Here is a 26,321-nt window from a genome sequence, read left to right as displayed (position 1 = left end):
GTGTGTGTTTGGAACTGATAAAACTGCTGCAAAGAACAATCTCCATCCTCCTAGAACTGCTGGAGTCTGTCAGTGAACTCTGAGAAGAATTGATCATTCTTTTGAAGTGGGAAGTTACGCACACTTAAGCAAAAATAACTGTTTTTAGAATTACTACATCTTCTAATTATATGTGTGACTTAAATATAAGTCAAATATATAATTAGATACTTTAGGGCTGTTGAAAACTGTGCTTCGAAAACACTTCAGAAAAAAGGTACAAAAGCTGTCACTGGGGCTGTACCTTTTCAAAAGGTAAACTTTTGTCCATTTTAGGTGCTAATATGTACATTTTAGGTGTTAATATGTTCATTTTAGGTGCTAATAAGTACATTTTATTTGTTAATATGTAAATTTTAAGTCCCAATATGTATATTTTATGTGTTAATATGTACATTTTAGGTGCTGATATGTACATTTTAAGTGTTAATGTGTACATTTCAGGAGCTAATATGTAAATTTTAGGTGCTAATATGTACATTTTAAGTGTTAATATGTACATTTTAAGTGTTAATATGTACATTTCAGGAACTAATATGTCCATTTTAGGTGCTAATTTGTCCATTTTAGGTGCTAATATGTACATTTTAGGTACTAATATGTGCATTTTAGGTGTTAATAATGTCCATTTTAGGTGCTAATTTGTCCATTTTAGGTACTAATATGTGCATTTTAGGTGTTAATAATGTCCATTTTAGGTGCTAATTTGTCCATTTTAGGTGCTAATATGTACATTTTAGGTACTAATATGTGCATTTTAGGTGTTAATAATGTACATTTTAGGTACTAATATGTACATTTTATGTGTTAATATGTACATTTTAGGTGCTGATGTACATTTTAAGTGTTAATGTGTACATTTCAGGAGCTAATATGTAAATTTTAGGTGCTAATATGTACATTTTAAGTGTTAATATGTACATTTTAAGTGTTAATATGTCCATTTTAGGTGCTAATATGTGCATTTTAGGTGTTAATAATGTCCATTTTAGGTGCTAATTTGTCCATTTTAGGTGCTAATATGTACATTTTAGGTACTAATATGTGCATTTTAGGTGTTAATAATGTACATTTTAGGTACTAATATGTACATTTTAGGTGTTAATAATGTACATTTTAGGTACTAATATGTACATTTTAGGTCCAGAAAAGGAAAAGGTCCAGCCCCAGTAACAGTTTTTGTACCTTTTTTTTCTGAGAGTGCATGGTGAACATGATTCACCAAGTTCACTACGTTCCTGGATCAACATTTCTGCTGAGCCTGAAACAATATTCCAATCAACCAATCAGATTTGAGGGACAACTTTAGAGTTTATGTCAACTTTAAGCTTACAACTAAGGTTAGGTGCTTCTGTATCAGCGTGAGACTCACACAATTGACAATGTTTTCTAGAAATGGTTGTGCGTGAAAATCCCAGTAACTGAGCAGATTATGAAATACTCAGACCGGCCCGTCTGGCACCAAAAAACATGCCACTCTCAAAATTGCTTAAATTGCATTCCTTACCCATTCTGACATTCAGTTTGGAGTCCAGGACCACACCCCTAAATGCATTGAAGCAACTGCCATGTTCATGTTCATGAACTGCTCATTCATTCATGAAGAGCATGAATTCCCTGACAGAATAACAAAAAGACTAAAGCCGAATCCAGGACCATAACTGTCTCTTTTATAAAATATCACAAAGTATTATCACAGAAAACAATTGAAAATAAAGGGGAAACAAGAGGCCAACTGGTTTTAATTTATGTCTGAAGGTTAGCATGAGGAGGGAGACAGAAATGCAGCATTTCCAGTGTTGGAGGAAACAGGAAGCCACTGGTGGATGGAGATAGCAGGGCCTGCTGCATCTGAACAATAAAAATCTCACCCGCTCAGGAAAAGGATCTGCGTCAGCAGTGAGTGACAGATTTTAGAAAGACAAAATGGTGCCAAATCTAAAGTGTCGGGAGAAAATCAGTGTTTTCACTTAAAGACTTCAAGCACAATGCCGCGTTCCTTTTATTTCATCGAAAGTAAATTCAACGTTGTTCGAGAATTGCTGTTATGAAACACTTCCGTGGGCATGGTCAAACATTTCAGAAATGTAAACCATATCCTTTAAGCTTTTAACATTAACACAATACTTAGGCGCCCAAAGTATGTGGACACTTAAACTAGGCTCGACTAGGCTTAAAATAGATGTCATTTGATAACAAAATATCAAACCATTTTAAAGCAAAATATTTCACAAAAGTTTTGTAGGTTTTAAAAATATATATAAAACAATAGATGTACTGTTAAAAATGATGACAAAAAGTAGCCTATTTGAACACTTAAATTTGTAGTTGTCAAAAATTAGTGGAAAATGTTCAGGTCAGTGAGCCTGAGGAGAAATGACTTGCATGCATCCACCAAACGATCAAACATCTAAAATAACACAGAAAAGTGAAGTTAGTTAATAGAAAAGGCTTTATTTAAATTGTTTGCAGAAGCCACACTAAAGTAAAGATTATTGGCATCGATGGTTCCATGAAGAATCTTTAACGTCCATGGAAACTTCCATCGCACAAAAGGTTCTTAGAAAAAGGCTCTAAAGATTTTTTAAATGTTTTTCAAAATGAGAAATAACTTCATTTCCCTCAAGATTTTCCTATGGGTTTTTCAATTTAATTAATAAAATAAGGTCTGTGGTAAACAACTTGAAGATACTCCCAACCCAAACGTTACTTATAACGTTTATTACTTAAAAACCAAATGCTTTTTATAATAAACATTACAAAATTAAAAAATGAAGAAATTTGATTTATTTCGATTTTTTTACATTGTGATTTACTTTGTAATTTACATTGTAGAGCGAAATGTCCAAGTATTGCCACCGGCGAATTATTTTTCCGTGTTTGACATCATACCTGCTGAATTTATTGCTGAATGTTTTGTCCCTTAATATTATATAATATTTAGAATTTTATTTTTATATTTTAGTTTAAGTTTAAATATTTCTATTTTTAGTGTTATTTATCTGTTTTAGTAATTTTCTTGCCAAGGCAACATTCCTAATTTTAAATTTTTCATCTAATATTTATTTTATTTCAGCTTTATTTAATGTTTGTAAAATAGTTTTAGCCAACAACACTTTCATATACTATTAGTAAAAAATCTAATAAAATATAAAGTAGGCAGTACACAAGTTTTCCATTACAAAAATAGTTCCTCTTCCTCCATAACAGCAGGGGGCGCTAAGTAGGTGTAAATTTATTCTTAATAAGTCAATGCCGATGTCACTTCGTGTTGCCCCAACACATCAACCGACACTTAAGCAAAAGCAAACATTAGTGTACCAACATCTGTTATTACTTCGTTCAAAAACAGACTGCTACAGATATGTTGAGAAGAAAATTTGTTTAGCGGCAGGAAATCAGTTCTTGGAGGCTGACGGATGTGTATTGTGGAAAGGCCTTTGTGATATTAGGGTGGGGTGGTCAAACACAGCTTTAAAAAGAAGACGCTATTCAAACTTAATGAACTTGTTTTGAATTCCTCGCCTCCCGAATGGCAAAGCATTCCATCGCTTGGAAATAGAAAGAAGAACAAACAGCGGATGTGATGCAAGAAATTCTGTTCTTTATCGGGCATTCCCAGCCCTCACCTGCTAAACCAATCGCGCCCCCTTTTCCCTTCGAAAGCCTCTTTTACTTTGAGCTCTAGACCGCAGGGTACGTTTTTAGGAGGAGGAAGCCATTCATCTGATCTGAAGCGCTTGGTTCCTGTTAGAGCAGACATGAAGGATATGACCGGTTGAGGGTTTCTTGAGAGTCATGAGAAGAGGCTGCTCCTGAGATTTTATGTAATGGCGTTTCGCGACAAATCCAATCAAATTAATGGCCGTTATGTTAGATAATGCATTGTATAACTCAACTTAGGCCCATCTTTGTTTTTACTCCCAGCAATACTGGATGCAGATGTACTTGTGTGCTATTTTTGAACCTTTGCACTGCTGCAATAATCTAACTCCATCAGAACAGACCTTAAAACAACTCTTTCTTTGTTGTGTCAGAACATCTCTGTTCTTGCTCATAATTGCGTAACTGTGGGACCCATTTGTCATGCTTCTGATGTAACATTTTTCATGTTCTTGGACTTTAGAAAGTAATGTCAGGCTGGGGGCTCGCTTGGTTTGGGGTTGTGGTGTGGTGGTGATCCCCTCGGTCCGTTCACGACTGGGCGTGGGAGGATTTTGCTACGGGACCTATTTTTTACAGTCTATGTACGGGACCCGGTGCGGTCGCCCAGTTGCATTGCCCTAAGGACGCCCCTGTGTCTGACTACTGTAGTAATTATCATAAAACACATTTGGGAATTTCACGACACTTCATTTGTTCTTTGATGCCCCCTAGTGGTCACATTTAGGGTAGTGGGGTCGTGACCTGAAAATGGGTAGCAGGTCTGTTCTGGAAGGATTGCAGACAGCAGGCAAAAAATAATTTGAATAGTGTCATTTATATTATTATTTATATATTATTATAATATTTATTAATATTCAAATTGGCTTTTTCATTTAATGTGCATTAGGCATTTTTTTTATTTCTATGTAGCTTTAATTTCAGTTGAATTTTTTTCAATCTAATATTTTAGCTTTATTTTAATGACTGAAAATTATTTTAGTGTATTAAATTGTTTTAGAGTTAGTTAACAATAACAACACAGACAAATATTAAAATACATATAACATCCTTAAAAAAAAAACTTTAGCTGATAATTTACTCACCCCCATGTCATCCAAGATGTCCATGTCTTTCTTTCATCAGTGAAAAAGAAATTAAGGTTTTTGGTGAAAACATTACAGGATTTTTCTCCATATAATGCACTTTAATGGGAACCAAACGGTTCAAGGTCCAAAAGACACTTTCAGTAGTACAAACTGCAAACTGTTCAAAGGGCTTTAAACGATTCCAGACGATGAATAAGGGTCTTATCAAGCAAAACGATCACTCATTAAAAAAAAAAAATAACAAAGTTTAAGTTTTATAAGCTCTAATGGTTGCCTTGCTCTGTTCTGTGACGCACGTTCGTGACTCATTTGGACCTTGAACCGTTTGGTTCCCATTGAAGAATCCTGGATTTTTTTCATCAAAAACCTTAATTTCTTTTCGACTGAAGAAAGAATTACATGGACATCTTGGATGACACGGGGGTGATAGAATTATCAGCATATCTAAATAAATAAAAATCAAACTTCGCTAACATACAGTAGCAGTACAATTGAACTAAATTAGAAACATAAATGGGTTGAATGACATGCTGTAATCTGTGCAAGACCACAGTAAATACCAGGTTCACTTTGTTACAATAAACAATAATGGATGTAAAATCAAGGTCCAGAACTAAATCCAGCTTATCTTCACAACGTTACACAATCATTTAGTTAAATGAGAAACAGGACAAATAGAACCATTTTAAAATGACCTTTAATTTGTTAAACTTCTACATAAAAACTGCTCAGTTTCGACAGACATACAATTTTGACTTTTACAATATGAATGATTTGATAACTGAAATAAAACTCAAATCATTTGTCGACTATACTGGTTAGCATTTGCAAAAAAAGTCACAAGCCTTTCACACTTTATTTGGCAGTTTTATGTTTATGAGGTCTTCGAAGGAAGGGATCCAGCAAGTTCAAAAGCACAATATACAGAAAAACAGACATTTCAGCTCTGCAGTGTTTCTTCATGAATGGATATGACCGTATTCGTAACGTTCAGAACCTATTATTATTGAAGAGCAGTCCAAATCTATCCTGAATGAGGTAAATACTTGCGTTTAACATCAAAAAATGAAATCAGAATGATATTGACTGGGTCCAAAATTAACAGTAGTAACTGAGCAAAAAAATATTTTTCAAGATGTTTATTCAAAACACAGTTTGGTTCACTGCAGGTCGTTGTGTAAAAGAACAAAGACATGTAGTGAGTTTGTTTTAGTGCAAGAAAATTAAGAAATTTTATTAAAAGTGTTACATATTTTATGTGTCTTTGAATCACATTTGATTCACTTATAACAGATAAAACCAGCAGGTTTTATCGACTTTATTCTTAGTAGTTAATTGACAAGTAATAATATATTTACTTGGTGACTGTTAATCTTGGACCTGGATATCAATCATTCAGAGAAACTCAAAAAATAGAAAGAATCTAAAACGGTGTAAACAATTTAAAAGAATAACTTAAGGGGATGTGTAGAGACAAGACCATGCATGTCTTTTCCAAAAGAAATAAAACACTCAAGATAAAGTAGAGAAGGAAATAAACAGGCACAAACACAATTCAAAAAGCTTAAGTTCAACCATCAGAAGTCGAAGGCTTGAACTTTATGGAGACTTGGACCCCCTAAGACTGGCACACACACAGAGACAGGGCAAGCATGCATGCGTCGAAACACAGCACCAGCTGAGGACCACCATCAACATCTACTGGACTGCACCACTACAGCTACACCATACACAGCCACATCCACTGCGCTGACAGAGAGAGAGAGAGAGAGAATGAAAGAAAAAGAGCAGCAGAAGAGAGAAAAAAGAGGCTGATCACTTTTCTAAATGCCAATTAAAGTTAAAATTATTAATAGAGGACACCTGGGATTTCATGTACTGATTCAGAAGTGACATTCCAGTATAGTGCAGTGAGACATATATCTTTGCCAGTGTTGTCAGCACACTGTAAAAAAGATTTTTCGAAATAAAAATTATTGGAGTAAAGTTTGACAAGAAAATACTTTTTAGTTTACACCACAACGATGTACTAAAACCGGAAAAGTCTGTTCTTTTGCGTTTTTTAAAAGTTTCATGTAAAGACGGCAATGCCGATCCCGAAACCCTGTTCACACAGATCAGTAAAAACGAGTAAAAACCGTGAATTATGCAATATACATGCATGTGACGTCACCGCTTCCACAAATTTGTATTTTTGTAGTTTACACGGAGACAATAAAAGTTTAATTTTCAAAAACGTGCACTGTGAAGCTAATTTTTTTAAGTTGCGATTTCAGGCCCTCAAAACGCTGTTGTCGTGTAAATGAACAGCCAAAATGCATAAAAAAATTGTTTTTAGTTGAAAACAGTGTCGTGTAAACGGTTCCTTAGTCCTACATCAAAATGACATTTAATCCTGTTACTTGCCTTTTCTTTGTAATTATTAGTGAAATTTCACAGTAAATAATACCTCATTTCTGATTTCTTACAGTATTAGTATCAACTATTACTATCTTAAATCAGCCAACTAACCATTTACCTAGAAACTTGGCAAAACATCTACATTTATAACTAATGGCGCTTTTCCACTGCATGGTATGATACGGTACGTCACGATTCGGTACGGCACGCTTGTGGTGCTTTTCCACTGCACGGGATGGTACGGTACGGCTCGCTTCTGTACGGCCCGCTTTGGCGCTTTTCCACTGAATGGTACAGTACGGTTCAGTTCGGTACGGCACACTTTGCTGCTTTTCCACTGCATGTTACGGTACATATGGTACGGTTCGGTACGGTACGGCACACTTTGGCGCTTTTCCACTGCATGGTACAGTACATATGGTACGGTTCGGTACGGCACGCTTTGGCGCTTTTCCACTGCATGGTACGGTGCGGTATGGTACGGTACGGTTCGGTACGGCATGCTTTGGCGCTTTTCCACTGCATGGTATGGCTCGGTACGGCTCACTTGTGGCGCTTTTCCACGGCATGGCACGGTACGGTACGGCTCGCTTTAAATGGTACCTGGTCTGTTGAGGTTCCAAGCGTACCATACCGGTACTAAATGTGACGTGAAACACTGCAGATCACTGATTGGTCAGACAGAATCGTCACTACCAGCATCATTGTATTTGCGACCAATAGATATCGGCACGAGAAACCAAACCCGCTAGATTTAAATAGCCAGTAACAGCCACCGCTATTATCGATCAGTCTATAATCCCACCAACTTTAAAGCGGTACTAACTGCAGTGGAAAAGCAACCGAGCTAAAGCGAACCGAGCTGTTAAGTGTCGAGCCGAGTCGTACCATGCAGTGGAAAAGCGAAGCGAGCCGAACCGTACTGAGCCGTACCAGCTGTGGAAAAGCGCCATGAGGTCTACCAGGCAGTGCAATAAGATATTTAGCTTTAAGGGCCATTCACACCAAGGAGAATAACTATAACGATAAAGATATTAGTTCTAAAAATCGTTTAAAATGGTCATAAAACTATGACGGCACAGAAAAACGATATTGTTGGAATCACTTTCCGAGCTCGAGCATTTAAAGTGGCAGATGACAATACTGCAGCACTCTTCGATTAAACAAAAAGATATTGTGTGAACGCTAATGTTGTTATTGTTATATTTGTCTTCATAGTATTCATTCTTGGAGTGAACGGGCCTTTAGTTGGGGTAGTTGTGAAACAATAATTGCAGACAAGCTTATCCACACGAGATTAGACTTTCCAAGTTAGCCGACAAACATAATTAGTTTGCTCTTTTTATAATAGTGTTTGATTAAGACAATTTTTTTCTTATTTAGCTGACCAGACATCCTCTGGTAAAATCAAAATCAAAACAGGGCTACAGATGTAGAAAAATATATGAAAAGAAGAAAGATACAGCAACAGTGAGAGAAACAGAAGAGGAGGTGATAGAGAGCGAGAGAAAGAAGGGAGCAGCTGTGGTGTGTGTGTGTGTGTGTGTGCACATCGCAGGAAGAAAGTGTGAATGAGTGAGTGAGGTGACACTTCTTTCTTCTCTGGGAGGAAAGAGTAAAGAACCAGAAAAGATGCTTACCACTTCACCTGCCATAGAGAACTATTCATCTACAACAGCACCTCACACAAAATGTAGGGGATGATTATGCATTCATAATAATAATAATTGTAATAATAATAACCAGATTTGCATTTCCTTATGGAAATACCAGTGCTTGCAAGGCAACAAAAGAGCAGTGTTAAGGTAAAATGATAGCTTGAATTTACAAACAGAGAGATTGATAGTAATACAGTTGGAAAAGAAACAATTCAGTATGCATATATTACAATGACATTCACGGTCTGTTAAAGGGGTCGTGACATGCAAAATCAAATTTGCCTCGATGTTTTGACATGTAGGAGGTCTTTGCACCATTCAAACATCCACAATTTCGTTTAATTAAGATCCAAAAACAGCTCGTTTTGATATTGCGGGATCTGTGACGACACAGGCTAATACGTTTGCATATGACGAATAGTTATCCATCATCGCACCATAGGCCCCGCCCACTGCCATTCAGTCGCTTAACGGCGACTTAAATTTGCCAACACTGGTTGTGAGCATAGCATCGCGTCAAAAGCCAATAGAACTCATTATAATCATTGACGCGATCTACACATCTATCCGCCGTCCCAGATCGCGTCATAGGATTATATGTTTGTAAGGAGCATTTTGTCAGCAAGGCTCACAAAGAAACTTTTGTTGGAAGACGAAGCACCCAACTGTATTGGATCTGACAGCAGCAGCATCACACAACGATTTCATAAGGCTTCGTCAGTAAATTATATTTTATATGGATGTTTTTGAAACGCTTACTGATGTTTATACTAAGTCGACGTTAATACGGTTTCCTGTGCAATGACGTTAGCCAATCATAACATGCCGTTTACTGACAACTCTTAGGCCGTGTGTCCACCAAAGCGTTTTTAGCCAGCTGAAAACGCCAGACGCTCTGCTGAAAACGCTGTGCTTTGGAGCATTTTTTGGAGAGAGAGCAGCGTTTTTTACGTTGAGACGTTTCGTTGCTATGATACAGAATATCCGCAGCACAGTTTACTTTTAACTGATTTCGCAGATAATTTATTTCATAGTAAAAATTTATTTTGTTCGGTTAGCTTTGTTGGTTGATGTCGTTGTACTGAAAGAATGCTGTGACAGTTGGTCGGTGTGTAGTCCCGCCCCTCCTCCACTGTGATTGGACGGCTGGGTAAGAACGAAGTGACAGTGATGAGCGCTGCGTTTTATCCAAAGTTGAACATTTTTCAACTCTCGGCAACGAGTAAAAAACGCCGGGCGCTCGGGGCTTCAGCGTGAAAAAAAAAACGCTCAGCGCCTCGTTTACGCTCATGGCGTTTAAAAAACGCGGCGCTCCCATTGAAAACAATTGAAAGCATACGCCAGGCTCGTGGAAAACGCTTTGGTGGACAAACGGCCTTAAAGTAGCCGCCCCTTACAAACAGAACGTTTCAGACGGGGTCAGAAGGTTGAAAATAGGTGCAAAAAAAAGTCCATGTCATGACCCCTTTACATTTTAAAAAACATTCGATCATTAGTCGGTTTAAAGACCCCTAAAGTTTGGGGTCAGTAAGATGTTTCTGAAATAAAACTCTTATCCTTACCAAGGCTGCATTATTTGCCAAAAAATTAAAAAGTGATATTGTGTGAAAAATGTTATATATCTTACTATTTAAAAATGTAATTCATTCCTGTGATGCAAAAAATTGTCAGTATCATTACTCCAGAAATCAGAAATCATTCTGATATGATGATTTGCGGCTCAAGAAACATTTGCATGGTTGCTAAATAAAAGTATTAATTTTCTTCCAAAAATGTAATATATCTTACTGACCCCAAACCTTTTGATATGTCCATTGATTCAGTCATCATCATCATAGGAAATAAAATTGCCATTTTAATGGGTATTTTATTTTAAATAGATTTAGTTTAAATACAGTGCCGCCTTGCAAACACTGTACAACAAAACAAAGCAAGCCTATAACGTATAAAATGAGTCCCATTTATCCCCCACATTTTTATAGTTTTCACACAACTGAACAGTCTGCACTGACAAATATTCATTAAGTCTAACGTCTTCATGAGAAAACTCCTCTCGGCTCTGAAGCAAGCCAGGCAATAACAAGACATGTACACGGCACTTACTCTGTGCCTCTGCAAACAAACCTAAAGGCTCCGATCTGACGGCAAGCAGCTACGGCTAAATATTCTACTGTAGGTCCGTACGAGAAGCAAGCTTTAGCAAATAATCAGCACGCTAGTCATGAAAAAGATCGGTTTGCATTATTATGGCAGACGAGAGGAGTTCAGTGAAAGAGAGGTTGCGTTAAAAATGGAATATCCTTTCAGTTAGTCCCACATTGTCCCACATCTCTGACTACAGTTACAAGAGGAGGACGTTTCACGCAAGGACGCTTGCCCTGCCACTCCTGTGCCAGCCAAACACTTTTAGGGATCTGCAAAGAAAGGAACAGAAACAAAAAGCAAAAAAAAAAAAAACAAAAAAAAACATCACACAAGACATGTTAGAGATGTTGCATAAGAATCGAACTATGACATTCCTGTACAATCGTTGATTCACAGACAGCAATGACATGATGGGTTAAAAACCACGGAAGATCAACTTCACAGTGCAGCTCCACTATGTCATGTGAATTAAAGACAGGGACGGTATAAAACGATACAAAACTGTTCGTATATTTAGCTTGCGACACTATCAACAGCTGCTGATAATGCTATGGACAAATAAGCAGCAATAAGTAGTTTATAGCATGCATATACTGTAGAGCGCAGTAAATATTCCTAATACACACTGCGTCGACCTTCTGGAAACTTTGTTTTCCATGCTGGTCAATGTACAAATAACATGCATCTTTTGAATTATTGCTTCAACACTCACTACACTGAAAGGCATTGTGTTAACTATGGGTTCGCGAGTATGTTTTTTACTTCTTTGTACAGCAGTAAATGCAAAGCTAGCTAAAGTCTCAAAGATACATGCATTAATTACTTGAGCTCTTCACATTTAATGATATGCATTTAAATCGAATGTGATTTGCCGCAGGGGAAAGAAAAAAACCCTGTATATTCAGGATTTTTGAGGTACAAGGATGTAGACCAACGTAAACATACCTGAGAAAATATTCTATTCCATCTCTCATGCAAAAGATTACAAAATTATTACAATTAAAAACACTAGAGTTAAAATGCAGGATTGCTTCTTATTTTGTAGTTTTAAGGTCAAAATATTAGTAAATGATTTTTTATTGCCAAAAGGTTTCAGAATATTAGTCTTTGCACTCATGACATTGGCTGCTAATCTAAAAGTATTTGATTGCATGTAGATCGTTAAAAAATATGAACATGATGAGTATCTAAACATCTTGGTTATAGCAGAAAACCACCATAATGCCAAGCTATAATGCTGTATATAATGCCATTCCATCAGATATATCAAAATTTCACAGCAGCTGTGTCTTTATTGCCTAATTTACCCTTATGGACAAGTCTGAGAGATAAATAATTCAAAAATGTAAATAAAGACCAAAATCGAGAAATGACACATGTACAAACAGAAATTGCTCTGCGTCCTGTTCAATGAGAACATTTTCATGATCTTCTACTGTATGTACAGTGTACAAACGGCGTTCACTAATGACCCTTTCCGGGTGTTCTGTGGCGTGGGATTATATGTATGTCATAGCACCTTTGGCATTCGTGTCCAAAAAGAGTTTGATGTAGGATGTGGGCACGTATCCCTCCTCGTCCTCGTTTCTGCGGACACGGGTCCATCCGTCACCCTTATCCTCCTCGATTACGTACAGCATTTCACCCTCGGCCATGGATATGGTACCTTCGTTCTGACCTACAGACCCAAAAAAAACGTCAATTTTTTTTTGTTTCCAAAACAAGCGTGTCAACTTCATTAAAAAATACCTTTTTTCATCATTCAATAACCAGTTTCGCAGGTAAAATGACACTATCCTCTTGTCCACTGATCCTCTGCCTGCTATCTGTTCACATGCTCTGATTATAATAGCTTTGAAGGACTACTTTATTTTGATAATAGGTCAAAAATAAATCTGTTAACTCTAAATTTGCTACATAGAACTGAATGAAGAATAATATATTGAGATTTAATATTATTCTAATATAGGACTATTTTATGTCCAAATGTTTTACTTCAAATAAAAGTGTGGTTATTTTATTTTATTGGCTTGATTTTTTTTTTTTAAATTCAAATTCCCTAGATTATTTAAATAAATTAAAAAGTTTAATAATAATACAATTACACACACACAAAAAAGAAATGAATAATTATTTTTAATATATATATATATATATATATACAGTATATATATATATATATATATATTTATAATATATTTTCGTTTTTTTGCCAGGTGCATCCAGAATTTTCAGTTTCGGCCCAGAATTTTCATTTCGGTGCATCCCTAGTTTTTACTCATTTTTACATTTGTTTATTTTTAATTTTTTTTTATTATAATGACGTTTAGTTGAGAATTTTTTTTACGTTTTATATTTAATTCTTAAATTTAATTGTATTTTTATTATTTTTTTAAGTTAATTTCTTCCGTTATTTTTTTCTATTCTGCCAATTATCAATTAAATTTTTATATATATATACTGTATATATATAACATTTTAATATATTTAGTAAAGTAAAATGTTGTAGTGTAAAAATGTGTAGAAAAAAATTTACATTTATTGTTGCTTATTGAAAATGTGTACTTTTTTAAATTGATATTTTTTACATTATGCCATTTCTCAATCCAAATTTGTATATATCTACCATAAAATTATTATATAAATTTATGAACCAGTCAAAAGTTTAGACACACTTACACTTAAAAATAAAGAAAAATTATTAATTCAACAAGCAAATAATTGTGTAAATTTTAGAATTTTATATAAACTGTATTGTGTTCATTTCTTTTGGTTAATTGAGTAGATGTTTTAAAACATTGTTTTAAAATCTTAAAATTAATTCAACGTGTTCATTTTTTTCCATTCTGCAATTTCTCAATGCAAATTTGTATGCATTTATGCCATAAAATAATATAAATTTATATACACATACACTTCGACATATTCCTCATAATATAAAAAAATGTTTTGATCTAAAAGTTTATGCTAAAATTAAGCCATTTTAGTTAAAACTACTTTAAACTTATTATCCCAGAACCTGACAAAGGGCTTCATAACCACTGAGCAGACATGAATTCCTGGCACATTTGAACTTTTAACACACTTTCCGTTACCTTCAAATGGATAAAGTGCTTTGCATGTTCCAATAGTGGGTAAAGGTTCCTCGTCATCAAACTCGTCATCAAACTCAGTACTGCGTGATTTGAACTGCATCGTGGTCTCTGTGCTGGGGTCTTCCGTGTAGCTGCCATCCGGACTATGTGCAGAAGACATGCAATGCGTAAAACAGACAAAATTAACTTTGACGTTATAGTCAGATTACACAGTTAATGTCACACATGCCTCGCGGGAGGCTGTACTGAATCATGCTTTAATAGCTTTTTTTCATACACATTTTTTATTATGTCAAAGAGTTCAGAGATGCATCCATTAGAGTTATGAAAGATAAAGGGATAGTTGACCCAAAAATGTTAATTCTGTCATCATTTATTTGCTTCTGCTCAACACAAAAGAAGATATTTTGAAGAATATAGGTAACTAATACTATGGAAGTCAATGGGGTCCATCAACTGTTTGGTTACCGACAATCTTCAAAATATCTTCTTTTGTGTTCAGCAGAAGAAATGAATTCATACAGCGTTTTTTTCATTTTTGGGGGAACTATCCCTTTATGTTTTCATAGTCAATTGAACTCTCATTACATGCACCCTTTAAATAAATGTGACATCTCATTCTGTGCATCATGTTTGGCAGCCCTGCTGTCTAGGGACTGAAGTACCTCTCTCGGTTTTGACCGTAGTTGTTTGTAAGAGGCGTGTTGCCCTGCGAGTCAAAATGATTGCTCTGTCTTCTCTGAGACTCAGATCCCTTTTCAAGTAACTTCCTCTCCACCTCCGTCAGCCAGCCCTGAGAACACACCGTATGTACAGTATTAAAAATATTTACAATTTACAAAATACACATATATTTATATAAGGGACTCAAATACAGGTAGTAAACATCCAATACAATATTATACTATACACTGACTATGAGAGAAAAACACACATAAATCACAGAATACATATTCACGATTGACATTTGAAGGTACCTGACCGAATTTGACTCACTTCAAATTTATGTGCCTCAAGCTGCAATTTTTCCAAGCTTTGTGTGATTTCTTCTAACCGTGGATCTATACTGTCTGGATCCCCCAAGTGAGGATTTTTAATGTAGACATCTTTCATTTTAGTCAGGGCGTCCCTGCAAACAATTATAAGAAGAACAATAAGCATGTGAACATTTTGTTAGATCATATCGTATATTATATATACTCTCTTTCAATGCAATGTGCCTTTATCTTAAAGAAATATTGTACTTTCGAACGGTAGTGTATGTTTTAAACAACGATGAGGTATTTAGCAGAAAGGCTGTTGCTATTCCCAGCATGATGACTTACCTCTGATCCATCTCTTTCTGGATGTCCTTGTTGATGTCATTGAGCTTGGCCTGTAGTTTCTTCCTCCTCTGCTCGGGGGGAAGATGACTGTAGTCCTCCTGGCCTGTTCCCTGGGAAAAGAGAAAGAAAGTTCTGAGTTAAAAACCAACAAACCAAACACAAACAGCTTGCCAGTTAAGATCTTGGACAGGATCAGCTATAATGTGGATCAGTTTGACTGTCAAACCTTAATATTTATATCTTGCTTTACTTCAAGCATCACAAATTCAGTGTGTAGTCAAAATGAAAATATATAATATACAAAATAAACAGTCTTTATAGGACATTTTAATATCAAGTCAGACTTACCAGCTTTAGAGAAAGCTGTGAATGTTAAGACAAGAAAAAACGTGTTAGGGGAAATTGTTATTTCACACACACACACACACACACACACACAGAAAACATGGAGTTTCATGTTACTGTTAAGACAGACATGTTAATGATGGCGTTGATAAAAAGCATGAGAACGAGACACCGATTACACATCCACACATTACTTTAGAACCAAACTGAGCTGATGATGCTTTAGTGTCTGGGGTCGTCCAATCAGATCCACGGGAAACACACACGCGTGACGTGGCGACTCGTGAACTTACCCCGCGTTTCAGGCTCCGCAGGCAGTGCATTTTGTGTTTGGTGCTCATGAAGTCGTTGAGGCGCTGGCTCAGGGGCTCCTTGGGCTGCTGCGGGGACTGGGGGCCGTTGAGGAGGCCGTCCGGGGACGGGGAGGTGGGGGGAGGGGGAGGGGGCTGGCGGGGCGACGCTAACAAAGACATAAGCTACAGATGAGGGTGTGATGGAGCACATTGAGAAATGGAATGGAGAAAGACAGGAAGAGAGAAGATGAAGAGAGAGAAATATTCAAGGCCAAAGCCAATGTTTAGTGCTTCTCATGAGGTGACTAAAAAACTCATTGCAAGCTTTATTAAAGGAGAACTCCGGTCAATTTTAACATTTCAGACAAAAACGTCAAAAATCAGTGTTGCCTACACCGTGTTATCCTTTTTTTTTTTTTAATTTGCGCCCTGTTGACTTCAATGGGGGAAGTTCTAAACCTGCTTTTTAGTCTCTTAACATCCTTGATTTGTCATTACGAGTGCACAGCCATGTGAGACGTGTTATTAAGAGTGACCACGGTCAATCTGACTGCAGTAGATGTGAAAGATATTAATAAAAATGATGTTAATTCAGCCAGCTCACATACCCGTGTTTACTTCCTATTTTCCTATTGGTTTTAGATTTGACAGTTGTCGTTGAGGTCAAATTTGATTGCAATTGGTTATTAATCGGTAAACATGTCAAACTAGCGATCAAAGACTTCAGAATCTTTCAGAATTCTCAAAGTTGTACAGTGTCAACTCGGCTTTAGTTACCATGAAATTAAAATGTTAAGGACTATTGCAGTATTTATTATAAATTTATCCCTGCACATCAATATTTTGATATGCCCTCATAATCCTTAATCAAATTAACTTCCCTTCCCCTAGCGACATTTCTTCTCTGATGAAGTGTTTTTTGGAGTGAGGGCAGGACAACCTGTCACTCAAATAAGATCGACCAATAGCAAACTAGAAGCATCCAATTGATTCCCAAAGAACAAAATCAAGTCGCGCCCGGCCATAAATGTTTTTGTTTTACTCGGATATACGCCACTATCGGATTATCGCAACTTTTTAATCATCAGTATAAGATTCTGTTATAACGAACTGCTGAAAATAGCCCCTGCAAATAGCAATAAAACTTCTTGAATATAACTGCGTAGTGTCCAGTTCTGTTTTTTGCTTATCTGTGATTTTAGAAGGTGTTTATGATCCACAGATCCGTCTAATGCCGTACCTTATTTCTCTTGAGTAAAGGCCACAGTTTGCTCCTGCTCCGGCGTCTGCTCTCTCCGCGAGCATTGAGGAAGCTTGATTCTGACACGGCCCTCTTCATTGACACACTGTAGTCCTCAAACTCCACGTCACCCGGCGGCTCAAAGCCAGACTTGTAGGATTCTACAACTTGCTTACTGTCCTGAGATTAAAAAAGGGATAAAAATGTAAGGCTTTGTGCTATAACAAAGAGAGATTAGGATGACTCTTCAAGTTAAGTGGGTTTAGAATCATCGCTACATTTTCTAACACAAACCAGAGATATTTCATTTAGCAAAGTCTGTTCACTGTAACGTATATCATTTAAAAAAATTAAATATGCTATAAAATATAAACGGCAACATAACTTTCTATTGCATTTTTCTCAACTTCAAATACAGCCAATGAGTTCGACTGGTGAGGTTCTTTTGAATAAATTAGTTAAAACCTACTGGCGAATCAAACTGAATTATTCACTTCTGTATTGAATCAGATAACTAATTCATTTTGTAAACCGCAAGTACTGTATACATCTGACTCAAAATGAGCCCAGAACTGTTATTTTGTTATAGGGCTGCTCGATTATATAAAAAATCACGATCAAGATTATTTTGGTCACTATTGTGATCATGATTATTTAATACTAATGATCATTGACTTTGTAAACATCACGAATTTAATGAATTTTAAACAGTGGATTTTCTTATACTTTAAATATAATTCAACAGAAGAAAAACTTAAACATTTTGTTATATAAAATATATAAAAGTTACGCATATATATACAGTATATATATATATAAAATAAGAAAATATTATTAGATTATATTTAGAAAATAATTGAGAATATTTTTGAATAGAATTTAAAATATATTAGATACATACTCACATGTCGCATCAGAGTTGTAAATAAATAAATTAAATATAAATAATTAAATAATATTATATTTTAACAATTTTATATATATATATATAATCACTGTATAAATACAAAAAGTATCATTGTCTATCAAGTTATTAATCTTGCTAAAGAAGCTAAATCCTGTATGAAACACTGTCATGGGTGATTTACTTTGGCAATACAGACTTCACTGTAACCTACAGGTTAACCAAAGATAGTCATAATCACAGAACAATTATGTATGTACGACAGACAATGAAATGCACATCCACCACAGAAATAAGACAGCTGTAAATCCCCTTGATCTAATCCCTCTACTATAGTTCAGGTCAGACCAAGAGACTATTTTTAGCATATACATGGCATCCATAACCCAACCAAATGAACCAATGACTTCTGTAGGAGGTTGATTTATGGAGGGCTGCTTCATATGGCCAGCACACTATCTTTGAAAAGACACACACACACATACTCTACGTCCACACACACACACAGCCCAAAAGCCACAGAGAGGCTTAAGTCTTTGTTGCTAAGCCACTTCAAATCTGCTGCAAAACCCAGCTCGTATGAGTCAATTAGTGCTGCGCTGGAAATTAGACTTCCCATCTGCCATATTTGGACAGGACGACATAGGCCACATGAGCACTGGGACGGGATTTAGCAGATGAGACAGACAACAGGCACATCAGCCTTCCAGCCATTCCCCCGCAGCTGTAAATTATTGATGGTAACCTGGGCGACGACACTCTATTACTCACCACTCGTTAGCTTGTAAGTGGGCCAGCGATAATCACAGAAATCTAGTCAGCATTTTCAACTGCTTTATTATTCATCTGCTGGCTTCATATGGAAAGTTGAACTACCTCGCAGCCAGGAAAACTCCTATGTGCTGCTTCTACAAATCATAGTCCTACAAGTCCTCATCTTAATTATTGCCCCCCTTTCTTATTCATTCTTTAATTTTTAATTTTCAGTTTTCATTTCATTTTTATAGCCAGTTTAGGGCCGGTTCACATATCGCGTCTTTTGCACGCTCAATTTCGTTATTTCAAATGTATGCGCGCTCATAATTGAAGCGATGCAGTCGCGGTTTTGCAATCTCAACTTTTCAGAATACCGCAAGCGCACCATACGCACACAATAGGTCATGTGACAAGAACCAACTGAAGCGCAACCGCCCTGGCGCTTTGGAAAATGGAGAATGCGGCGCGCCCAGCGTTTTCTACGCGTTTTTAGGCGCTAAATGTGAATCCGACCTTATGCATCCTATTTAAAAGTTTGGAGATTTTTTCTTCTTTGGTTTTTGAAAGCTGAAGGGTCATGTGACACTGAAGACTGGAGTAATGATGCTGAAAATTCCACTTTGATCACAAGAATAAATGCCATTTTAACATAAATTCAAATAGAAAAACGTTATTTAAAATTGTAATAATATTTCAGAATATTACTGTTTTTACTAAATGCAGCCTTGCTGAGATTTCTTTCAAGAAAAATCATACTGACCCCACACTGAACAGTAGTGCATAAAAATGTCTTGATGCTTATGCTAATGATTATGCTAACACTTAATTTTCCATTTGCTAGCATGAACAAAAAAGACTTCTAAATAAGTTCATGTTTATTTTAACATTTATTAATGCATTATTAAAATCAAGAATTGTATCTTAATATTTTTTTAATGGACCCGAGATAATATAAACTAACAAAATTACTACTGTTTATTGTTAAAGTAAAATTAAAAAAGAACGATTAATAAAAACTATAACAAATGTATAGCTCTGTTAAAGGGATAGTTCACCCAAAAATGAAAATGATGTCATTTGAACTTTGAATAAATTCAATCTGTTCATCGTATAAAGCGATTGTGTCTTTTAAGAAAATTTGGACTAAACCACCCAAGTTTTACAATCTCTTTATGAACTATTTGATGTGTCAAAGTGTTAGTTGTGTAGCTGTCAATGGAGGGACACAAAGCTCATCAAAACGATTTCTTAAAAAAGATCTTCATTTGTGTTTTGAAGATGAACAAAAGTCTTACGGTTTTGGAAGGACATGATGACAATTATGATTATGACGACATGATAATGATTAATGACAGTTTTCATTTTTGGGTGAACTATCCCTTTAACTAAAGGGACCTTTATTGGAAAGTCTTGCCAATATTAATGATTATAGATTCTTAGAAACTAAATTAGTGCTGCAAATATCACACTTCATAAGTAAGTAGTAATCTGAGTCTAAAAGTGATTTGCAAATATTTTTGACTGATTTATTAAAATAACCGATCTCAGAGACACTGATTGGGCATTGCGTATGTGCTATTTTGTAGAACCAGTTCTCGATTCTCAACCACACTGCTAAAAATGTACTTTATGGCCTAAAAGATTTTCATTGAATATATAGGCTGATCAACAGATGGCTATGGAATCCGGAACCACAGTGTATTTTCAGCATAAAGGAGCCGTAGCACTTTACGTACCATTTTAGGCTCAATGGATTCAGCTGCCTTGGTCATGCCATCCAGACACTTGCTGACGATGGGTAATACTTTACGCTCGACCTCAGTGTACACCCGCATGCTCTCCCTCACCCTGCCCACTCGCCTCTCCTCCATCTCCTGTATCCTCTGCAAAAGAGAAAACACCATTAAACCATGCAATATTTCATTGTGAAGTTCATGGTCCAACCAATGCATATAAGACGTAAAAGTTAAGCTTAAAAATAAAAATAAAATATTTTTCTTTCATCAACATTCAAATATTTGGTAACTCTTTAGTTTAGGGGCCAATTCTCACTATGAACAAGTTGCTTATTAGCATGCATATTAATAGTGTATTGGCTGTTTATTAGTACTTTTAAAGCACATATTAATGCTTATTCTGCATGACCTCATGCTCATTCTACATCCAAAATCACTTAACAACCTTACTAACTATTAATAAGCAGTACTTAGGATTTACTGAGGCAAAAGTCATAGTTAATAGTTAGTTAATAGTGAGAATTGGACCCTAATCTAAAGTGTGACTGAATATTTTAATACCATTTTTAATTTATGATAAAGATAGACAATTACTTGAAAGATATGTGGTATGAGGGTGTAGTAGTGCTCGTGTTGGTCCTTGTTGAACTTCTGCAAGTATGTCAGGTACTCGTTTTTACTGTCTTCAGCTACCTGATGCCTCAACTGAGCTTGCTGTTTCGCCTAGAAAGACAGAGAGAAAAAAATTAACTAAGATCCTTTCAATAAAGAATGACATCAGAACGTAAAGGCCAAGGACTGACAAATAAAACGATCACCTTTTGACATGACAAGTAAACAAACAGTGAGAGTCTATTAGCCGATTACAGAATATAATATAAACATAGCCTGATGTCAACTTCAGATCAATAGAGTCAGTGATCTACACACTTAACCAAGCGCTCTGTGAGAGAGAGAGAACAGACAACGCAAGCAGCACAGATCGAACACAGAAATATAATCAAATGATGTGCTCAGGAAAAATAACGCAAAAGCTAGCTATGTTTCATCTTTTTTTATGTAGAGTTTAACTGATAGGAGAATGACTTTTTGACTACTGGAATTGAATGACTTGCTTTACACATTTACTGAGTGCCACTGTCCACTCAAATATAAACAAAAACCGAAAATGTGCATTATTCGATAACAAGGCCGTCGGTTGATTTACCGCTGCATTAGCACATTTGCATAGTTAAATTCAGCATGAAACAGAAGTTGTGATCCCTATTGTGACCTACACTCACCTAAAGGATTATTAGGAACACCACTAATACTGTGTTTGACCCCCTTTCGCCTTCAGAACTGCCTTAATTCTACGTGGCATTGATTCAACAAGGTGCTGAAAGCATTCTTTAGAAATGTTGGCCCATATTGATAGGATAGCATCTTGCAGTTGATGGAGATTTGTGGGACCCGAAGCTCCCGTTCCACCACATCCCAAAGATGCTCCATTGGGTTGAGATCTGGTGACTGTGGGGGCCATTTTAGTACAGTAAACTCATTGTCATGTTCAAGAAACCAATTTAAAAAAGATTCAAGCTTTGTGACATGGTGCATTATCCTGCTGGAAGTAGCCATCAGAGGATGGGGACATGGTGGCCATAAAGGGATGGACATGGTCAGAAACAATACTCAGGTAGGCCGTGGCATTTAAATGATGCCCAATTGTCACTAAGGGGCCTAAAGTGTGCCAAGAAAACATCCCCCACACCATCACACCACCACCACCAGCCTGCACAACAAGGCATGATGGATCCATGTTCTCATTCTGTTTACACCAAATTCTGACTCCTTCTTTACGCCATCTGAATGTCTCAACAGAAATCGAGACTCATCAGACCAGGCAACATTTTTCCAGTCTTTAACTGTCCAATTTTGGTGAGCTCTTACAAATTGTAGCCTCTTTTTTCTATTTGTAGTGGAGATGAGTGGTACCCGGTGGGGTCTTCTGCTGTTGTAGCCCATCCGCCTCAAGGTTGTGTGTGTTGTGGCTTCACAAATGCTTTGCTGCATACCTCGGTTTTAACGAGTGGCTATTTTACTCAAAGTTGCTCTTCTATCAGCTTGAATCAGTCGGCCCATTCTCCTCTGACCTCTCGCATCAACAAGGCATTTTCGCCCACAGGACTGCCGCATACTGGATGTTTTTCCCTTTCCACACCATTCTTTGTAAACCCTAGAAATGGTTGTGCGTGAAAATCCCAGTAAAGGCGGGCATACACTGTGCGATGTCTGTGCGATTTCAGCAAGGTACCTACTCACACTGAACGAGTAAATCGCATGCGATGCAAAGCCAAAGTTCAGGATTTATGTGCTCACACTGTTCGGTCCGATCGTCGAGCTGCGACTTCACTGCTCACACTATACGTGTAATATCTGCGATAACCCCCTCGATTGCGCCTATTTACGTGTATGTATCCAGAGATATTGTCAAAACAAGCATCTGCTATCAGTATCAAGATGATTTAGTATTTTCAATTTATGCATTTAATTATTATTATTATTATTATATTATCATTATTAGGGGAGGCCTATAGGCTAATTTTACTATTAAATTGATCCGCTATTATAATTAATTTGCCACGCAATATTTTCACAGCACATAACCAACGTGCTGTGAGGATAGTAAAATATTAATCTTACTCCTCATTAAAAATTGTCTAAAACATTTAGGTCGATTACAATGAATTATATATAAAATAACTATTAACAGTCTATAATATGTCCGAACATTGCCATTATTAATCATCAATGAAAATTAAAAACAGGTTTATTTCAAAAACATTGTTTGACAAAATAATAAAAGAGGTGTTGCATATCAGGTGGCTTGAAGACGGTGGGTAATATTATCCATTTTGCAACACGAACTGGAGGTAAGCAACAGTAATTTGTAGCTCGTTTTTATTTTAATTTTATTTTTGCTGCAGATGAAATGGTTAAACTTCTGTTTTCGCGCAGGTGCAGTAAGGGAAAAAACACTGAGTTTAGGGCAATCGGTTCGTAGCTTTGCTTCAACTGTGCGATATAGTCACGAGGAGCGACCAAAATTTCTGACATGCCAGAAATTCATCCGACCATCCGATTGTCGATCGTGAGAGGTTAATCGCCTCTCGTTTCTCCCTGTACACTGCACGAACACTGCACGACAAACGACGCACGACAAAGCTGAAAATCGGTCCGACACGAAAATGAGTCGCACAAGTCAGAATTCGGCTCAAAATCGGAAGAAAATCGCACAGTGTATGCCCGCCTTAACTGAGCAGATTGTGAAATACTCAGACCGGCCCGTCTGGCACCAACAACCATGCCACGCTCAAAATTGCTTAAATCACCTTTCTTCCCCATTCTGACATTCAGTTTGGAGTTCAGGAGATTGTCTTGACCAGGACCACCCCCCTAAATGCATTGAAGTAACTGCCATGTGATTGGTTGATTAGATAATTGCATTAAGGAGAAATTGAACAGGTGTTCCTCATAATCCTTTAGGTGAGTGTACTGTATATCCGATTGAAAAGGCTTCAGAAACAAGACAAAATTTAGTCGCTGAAATTGAATGAATTTTCTAAAAACATTGATGTAAACAGGTAAATAATTTATAATAATACTGCAATATTCCACACACACACACACACACACACACACACAATAAAAGAAGTGTCAATTTTGATTTCTTGGTGACTTTAAACTCTCTGACAAAAATAACACGATGGAATATCGACAGTGTATGAGAAAATTAATAAACAAACACACACACACACTAAAATGACAATGAATGTTCCCAAAACAAAATGTGAAAATGATCCAAACTATTCGCACCAGACATCCATTCATCATGCATACTAACTAAACACAAACAGCAGACCAAAAAAGCATCTGGATCCTTAAGTCACACACAAATATGTGAATGTTAATTGCATTAAACACAAAATATAAATACAAGTTGCATATGCAAAAAAGGTTAAGCTTTTCTGAGAAATAACCAATGGCTTCCTAACTATACCTGTTAGACTACAATCCTAACAGGTATAGTTCATCGCATTAATTGTTTCACTCAAATTTTGCAACCCCAAAGTGTCAGAGTATTTTGATAACATATCTAAAACAAAACTAACTGAAATGTTTTGCTTGAGAATTGCGTTTGTGTCACTTGATTTAATACAGCACATAATGCAATGAAATTCATTCAATTTAAAGAGTCTAAATGCTTTTAGTGGTCACTGTACATACTGTATACAACATCATGTACATGAACCAGACAGTGTGAACAGACTCTCAAACTCAGGACTTTTTGTGGGTGACAGTAATAGCTATTGATTTTGTGTAACCCTAAGCGTAAACGTAGCCCATTTTCGCAATCGAAATTCAATTTAACATCAGTCTTCCATGACAAGTCTTATTCTGTACATTTGTAGAAGGTGAATACAGGAAAGGTTCGCTGCAAGCATAGACGTGAACGTAACAAAAGCTAAAAAACGAAAAACAACGAAAATTACGACAAACACTCTTTGCTGATATGGGTAATACACCGAACAAGTTGACAAACTCCTCACCGACAAAGACGACTCTTGGTTCAAACCTACCTTGAGAGAACACCGCTTTAAGACATGTTAAAAAACAAAGACAGAGTCGATTAGTGTCACAGACACACTAATAACAGAAGTTACTTAAGAAGACATCTATACATGGGCTAAACAAAATCCAAATCTGATCATTTAGCCTTGTTATAATAATAACAACAGACAGGCCGCTGCCATATTAGTTGTTTTTTCTTTCTTATTGAAAAAAAAAAAAATCTATATTTTATTCTATTTTTTTGTGGTCTTTGAGCTTATTATTGAACATTTAAATAATAAAAAAAAAACATTCTGGTAACATTTTACAATAAGGTCCCATTAGTTAATGCGTTATCTAAAATGTATTAAGAATGAGCAATACATTTGTTACAGTATGTATAAATCTTTGTTAACGTTAATTAATAAAAAATATTAATTGAGGAGGGTCAGTTGAGTTCATGTTATATGAGGTCCATTAAATAATAATAACAGACGCAACTTTTGATTTTAATAATGTATTAGTAAATGTTGATTAAGCTTGTGATTCCGAATGCATTTTATATATTTTATCATTTGATTAGTTTATTTGCAACAGTGAATGTTACGTGAGTATCGCGAACGTCTGGACTGGAGTCCTCTAATTAAGTTTAATTATGTTAATGTTGTCTTGTTTCCGTTTTTCTTAGTTTTGATTGGTGGTGCTCGGGAAAGACCAGAGATAAAACGGAAGGAAGTGTCCTTGGAGGAGGCCGCTCACCACTGATTCTTCATTGTTTATAGTTTTGAACTTGAGTTTGGAGCGGGGAGTCTCAGCTGGGTTGTATTTCCACTTCTCTTCCCGTGTTGCTGAGCTCCCCGTCTCTTATGTTATGGTTAATTTGGGAGTTGTTTGAGTTATAATAAAAACATTATTTTGGATTACGTCTTTCGTTGTCGATCTTTTATGTTGTGGTCCCGGAATCCTAGACCCATATTTTATGGGACCGTAACATAAATGGGGGCTCGTCTCGTTTTTTTTTTTTTTTTTTTTTTTACATTGTTC

The 26,321-nt window shown here is 36.2% G+C and overlaps 1 protein-coding gene across 7 annotated transcripts in view; it reads right to left on the bottom strand.

Annotated features, from left to right (window-relative positions):
- Positions 1-5,469: 5,469 nt before the first annotated feature.
- fnbp1a (formin binding protein 1a) overlaps positions 5,470-26,321 on the bottom strand; it is a 39,527-nt gene continuing 18,675 nt past the window's right edge. The window contains exons 7-18 of one of the 7 annotated variants that reach the window (XM_039664894.2): positions 25,307-25,321; positions 21,282-21,410; positions 20,688-20,834; positions 17,292-17,471; positions 16,052-16,234; positions 15,762-15,776; positions 15,414-15,523; positions 15,085-15,217; positions 14,754-14,881; positions 14,089-14,246; positions 12,513-12,671; positions 5,470-11,262 (exon numbers count right to left, since the gene is read on the bottom strand). In XM_039664894.2, the coding sequence (XP_039520828.1) occupies positions 11,255-11,262; positions 12,513-12,671; positions 14,089-14,246; positions 14,754-14,881; positions 15,085-15,217; positions 15,414-15,523; positions 15,762-15,776; positions 16,052-16,234; positions 17,292-17,471; positions 20,688-20,834; positions 21,282-21,410; positions 25,307-25,321 (1,365 nt within the window). In that variant the 3' untranslated portion in view covers positions 5,470-11,254. Of the gene's footprint in view, positions 11,263-11,286; positions 12,672-14,088; positions 14,247-14,753; positions 14,882-15,084; positions 15,218-15,413; positions 15,524-15,761; positions 15,777-16,051; positions 16,235-17,291; positions 17,472-20,687; positions 20,835-21,281; positions 21,411-25,306; positions 25,322-26,321 lie in introns of those variants that run through there. The other 6 variants (XM_039664884.2, XM_039664902.2, XM_039664912.2 and 3 more) reach the window with 6 other exon arrangements.

The sequence above is a fragment of the Pimephales promelas genome, chromosome 14, assembly GCF_988280905.1.
Source record: "Pimephales promelas chromosome 14, fPimPro1.hap1.1, whole genome shotgun sequence".
NCBI lineage: Eukaryota > Metazoa > Chordata > Actinopteri > Cypriniformes > Leuciscidae > Pimephales > Pimephales promelas.
The sequence above is the reverse complement of the archived record's forward strand: the minus strand, read 5'-3'. Positions and strand labels throughout refer to the sequence as shown.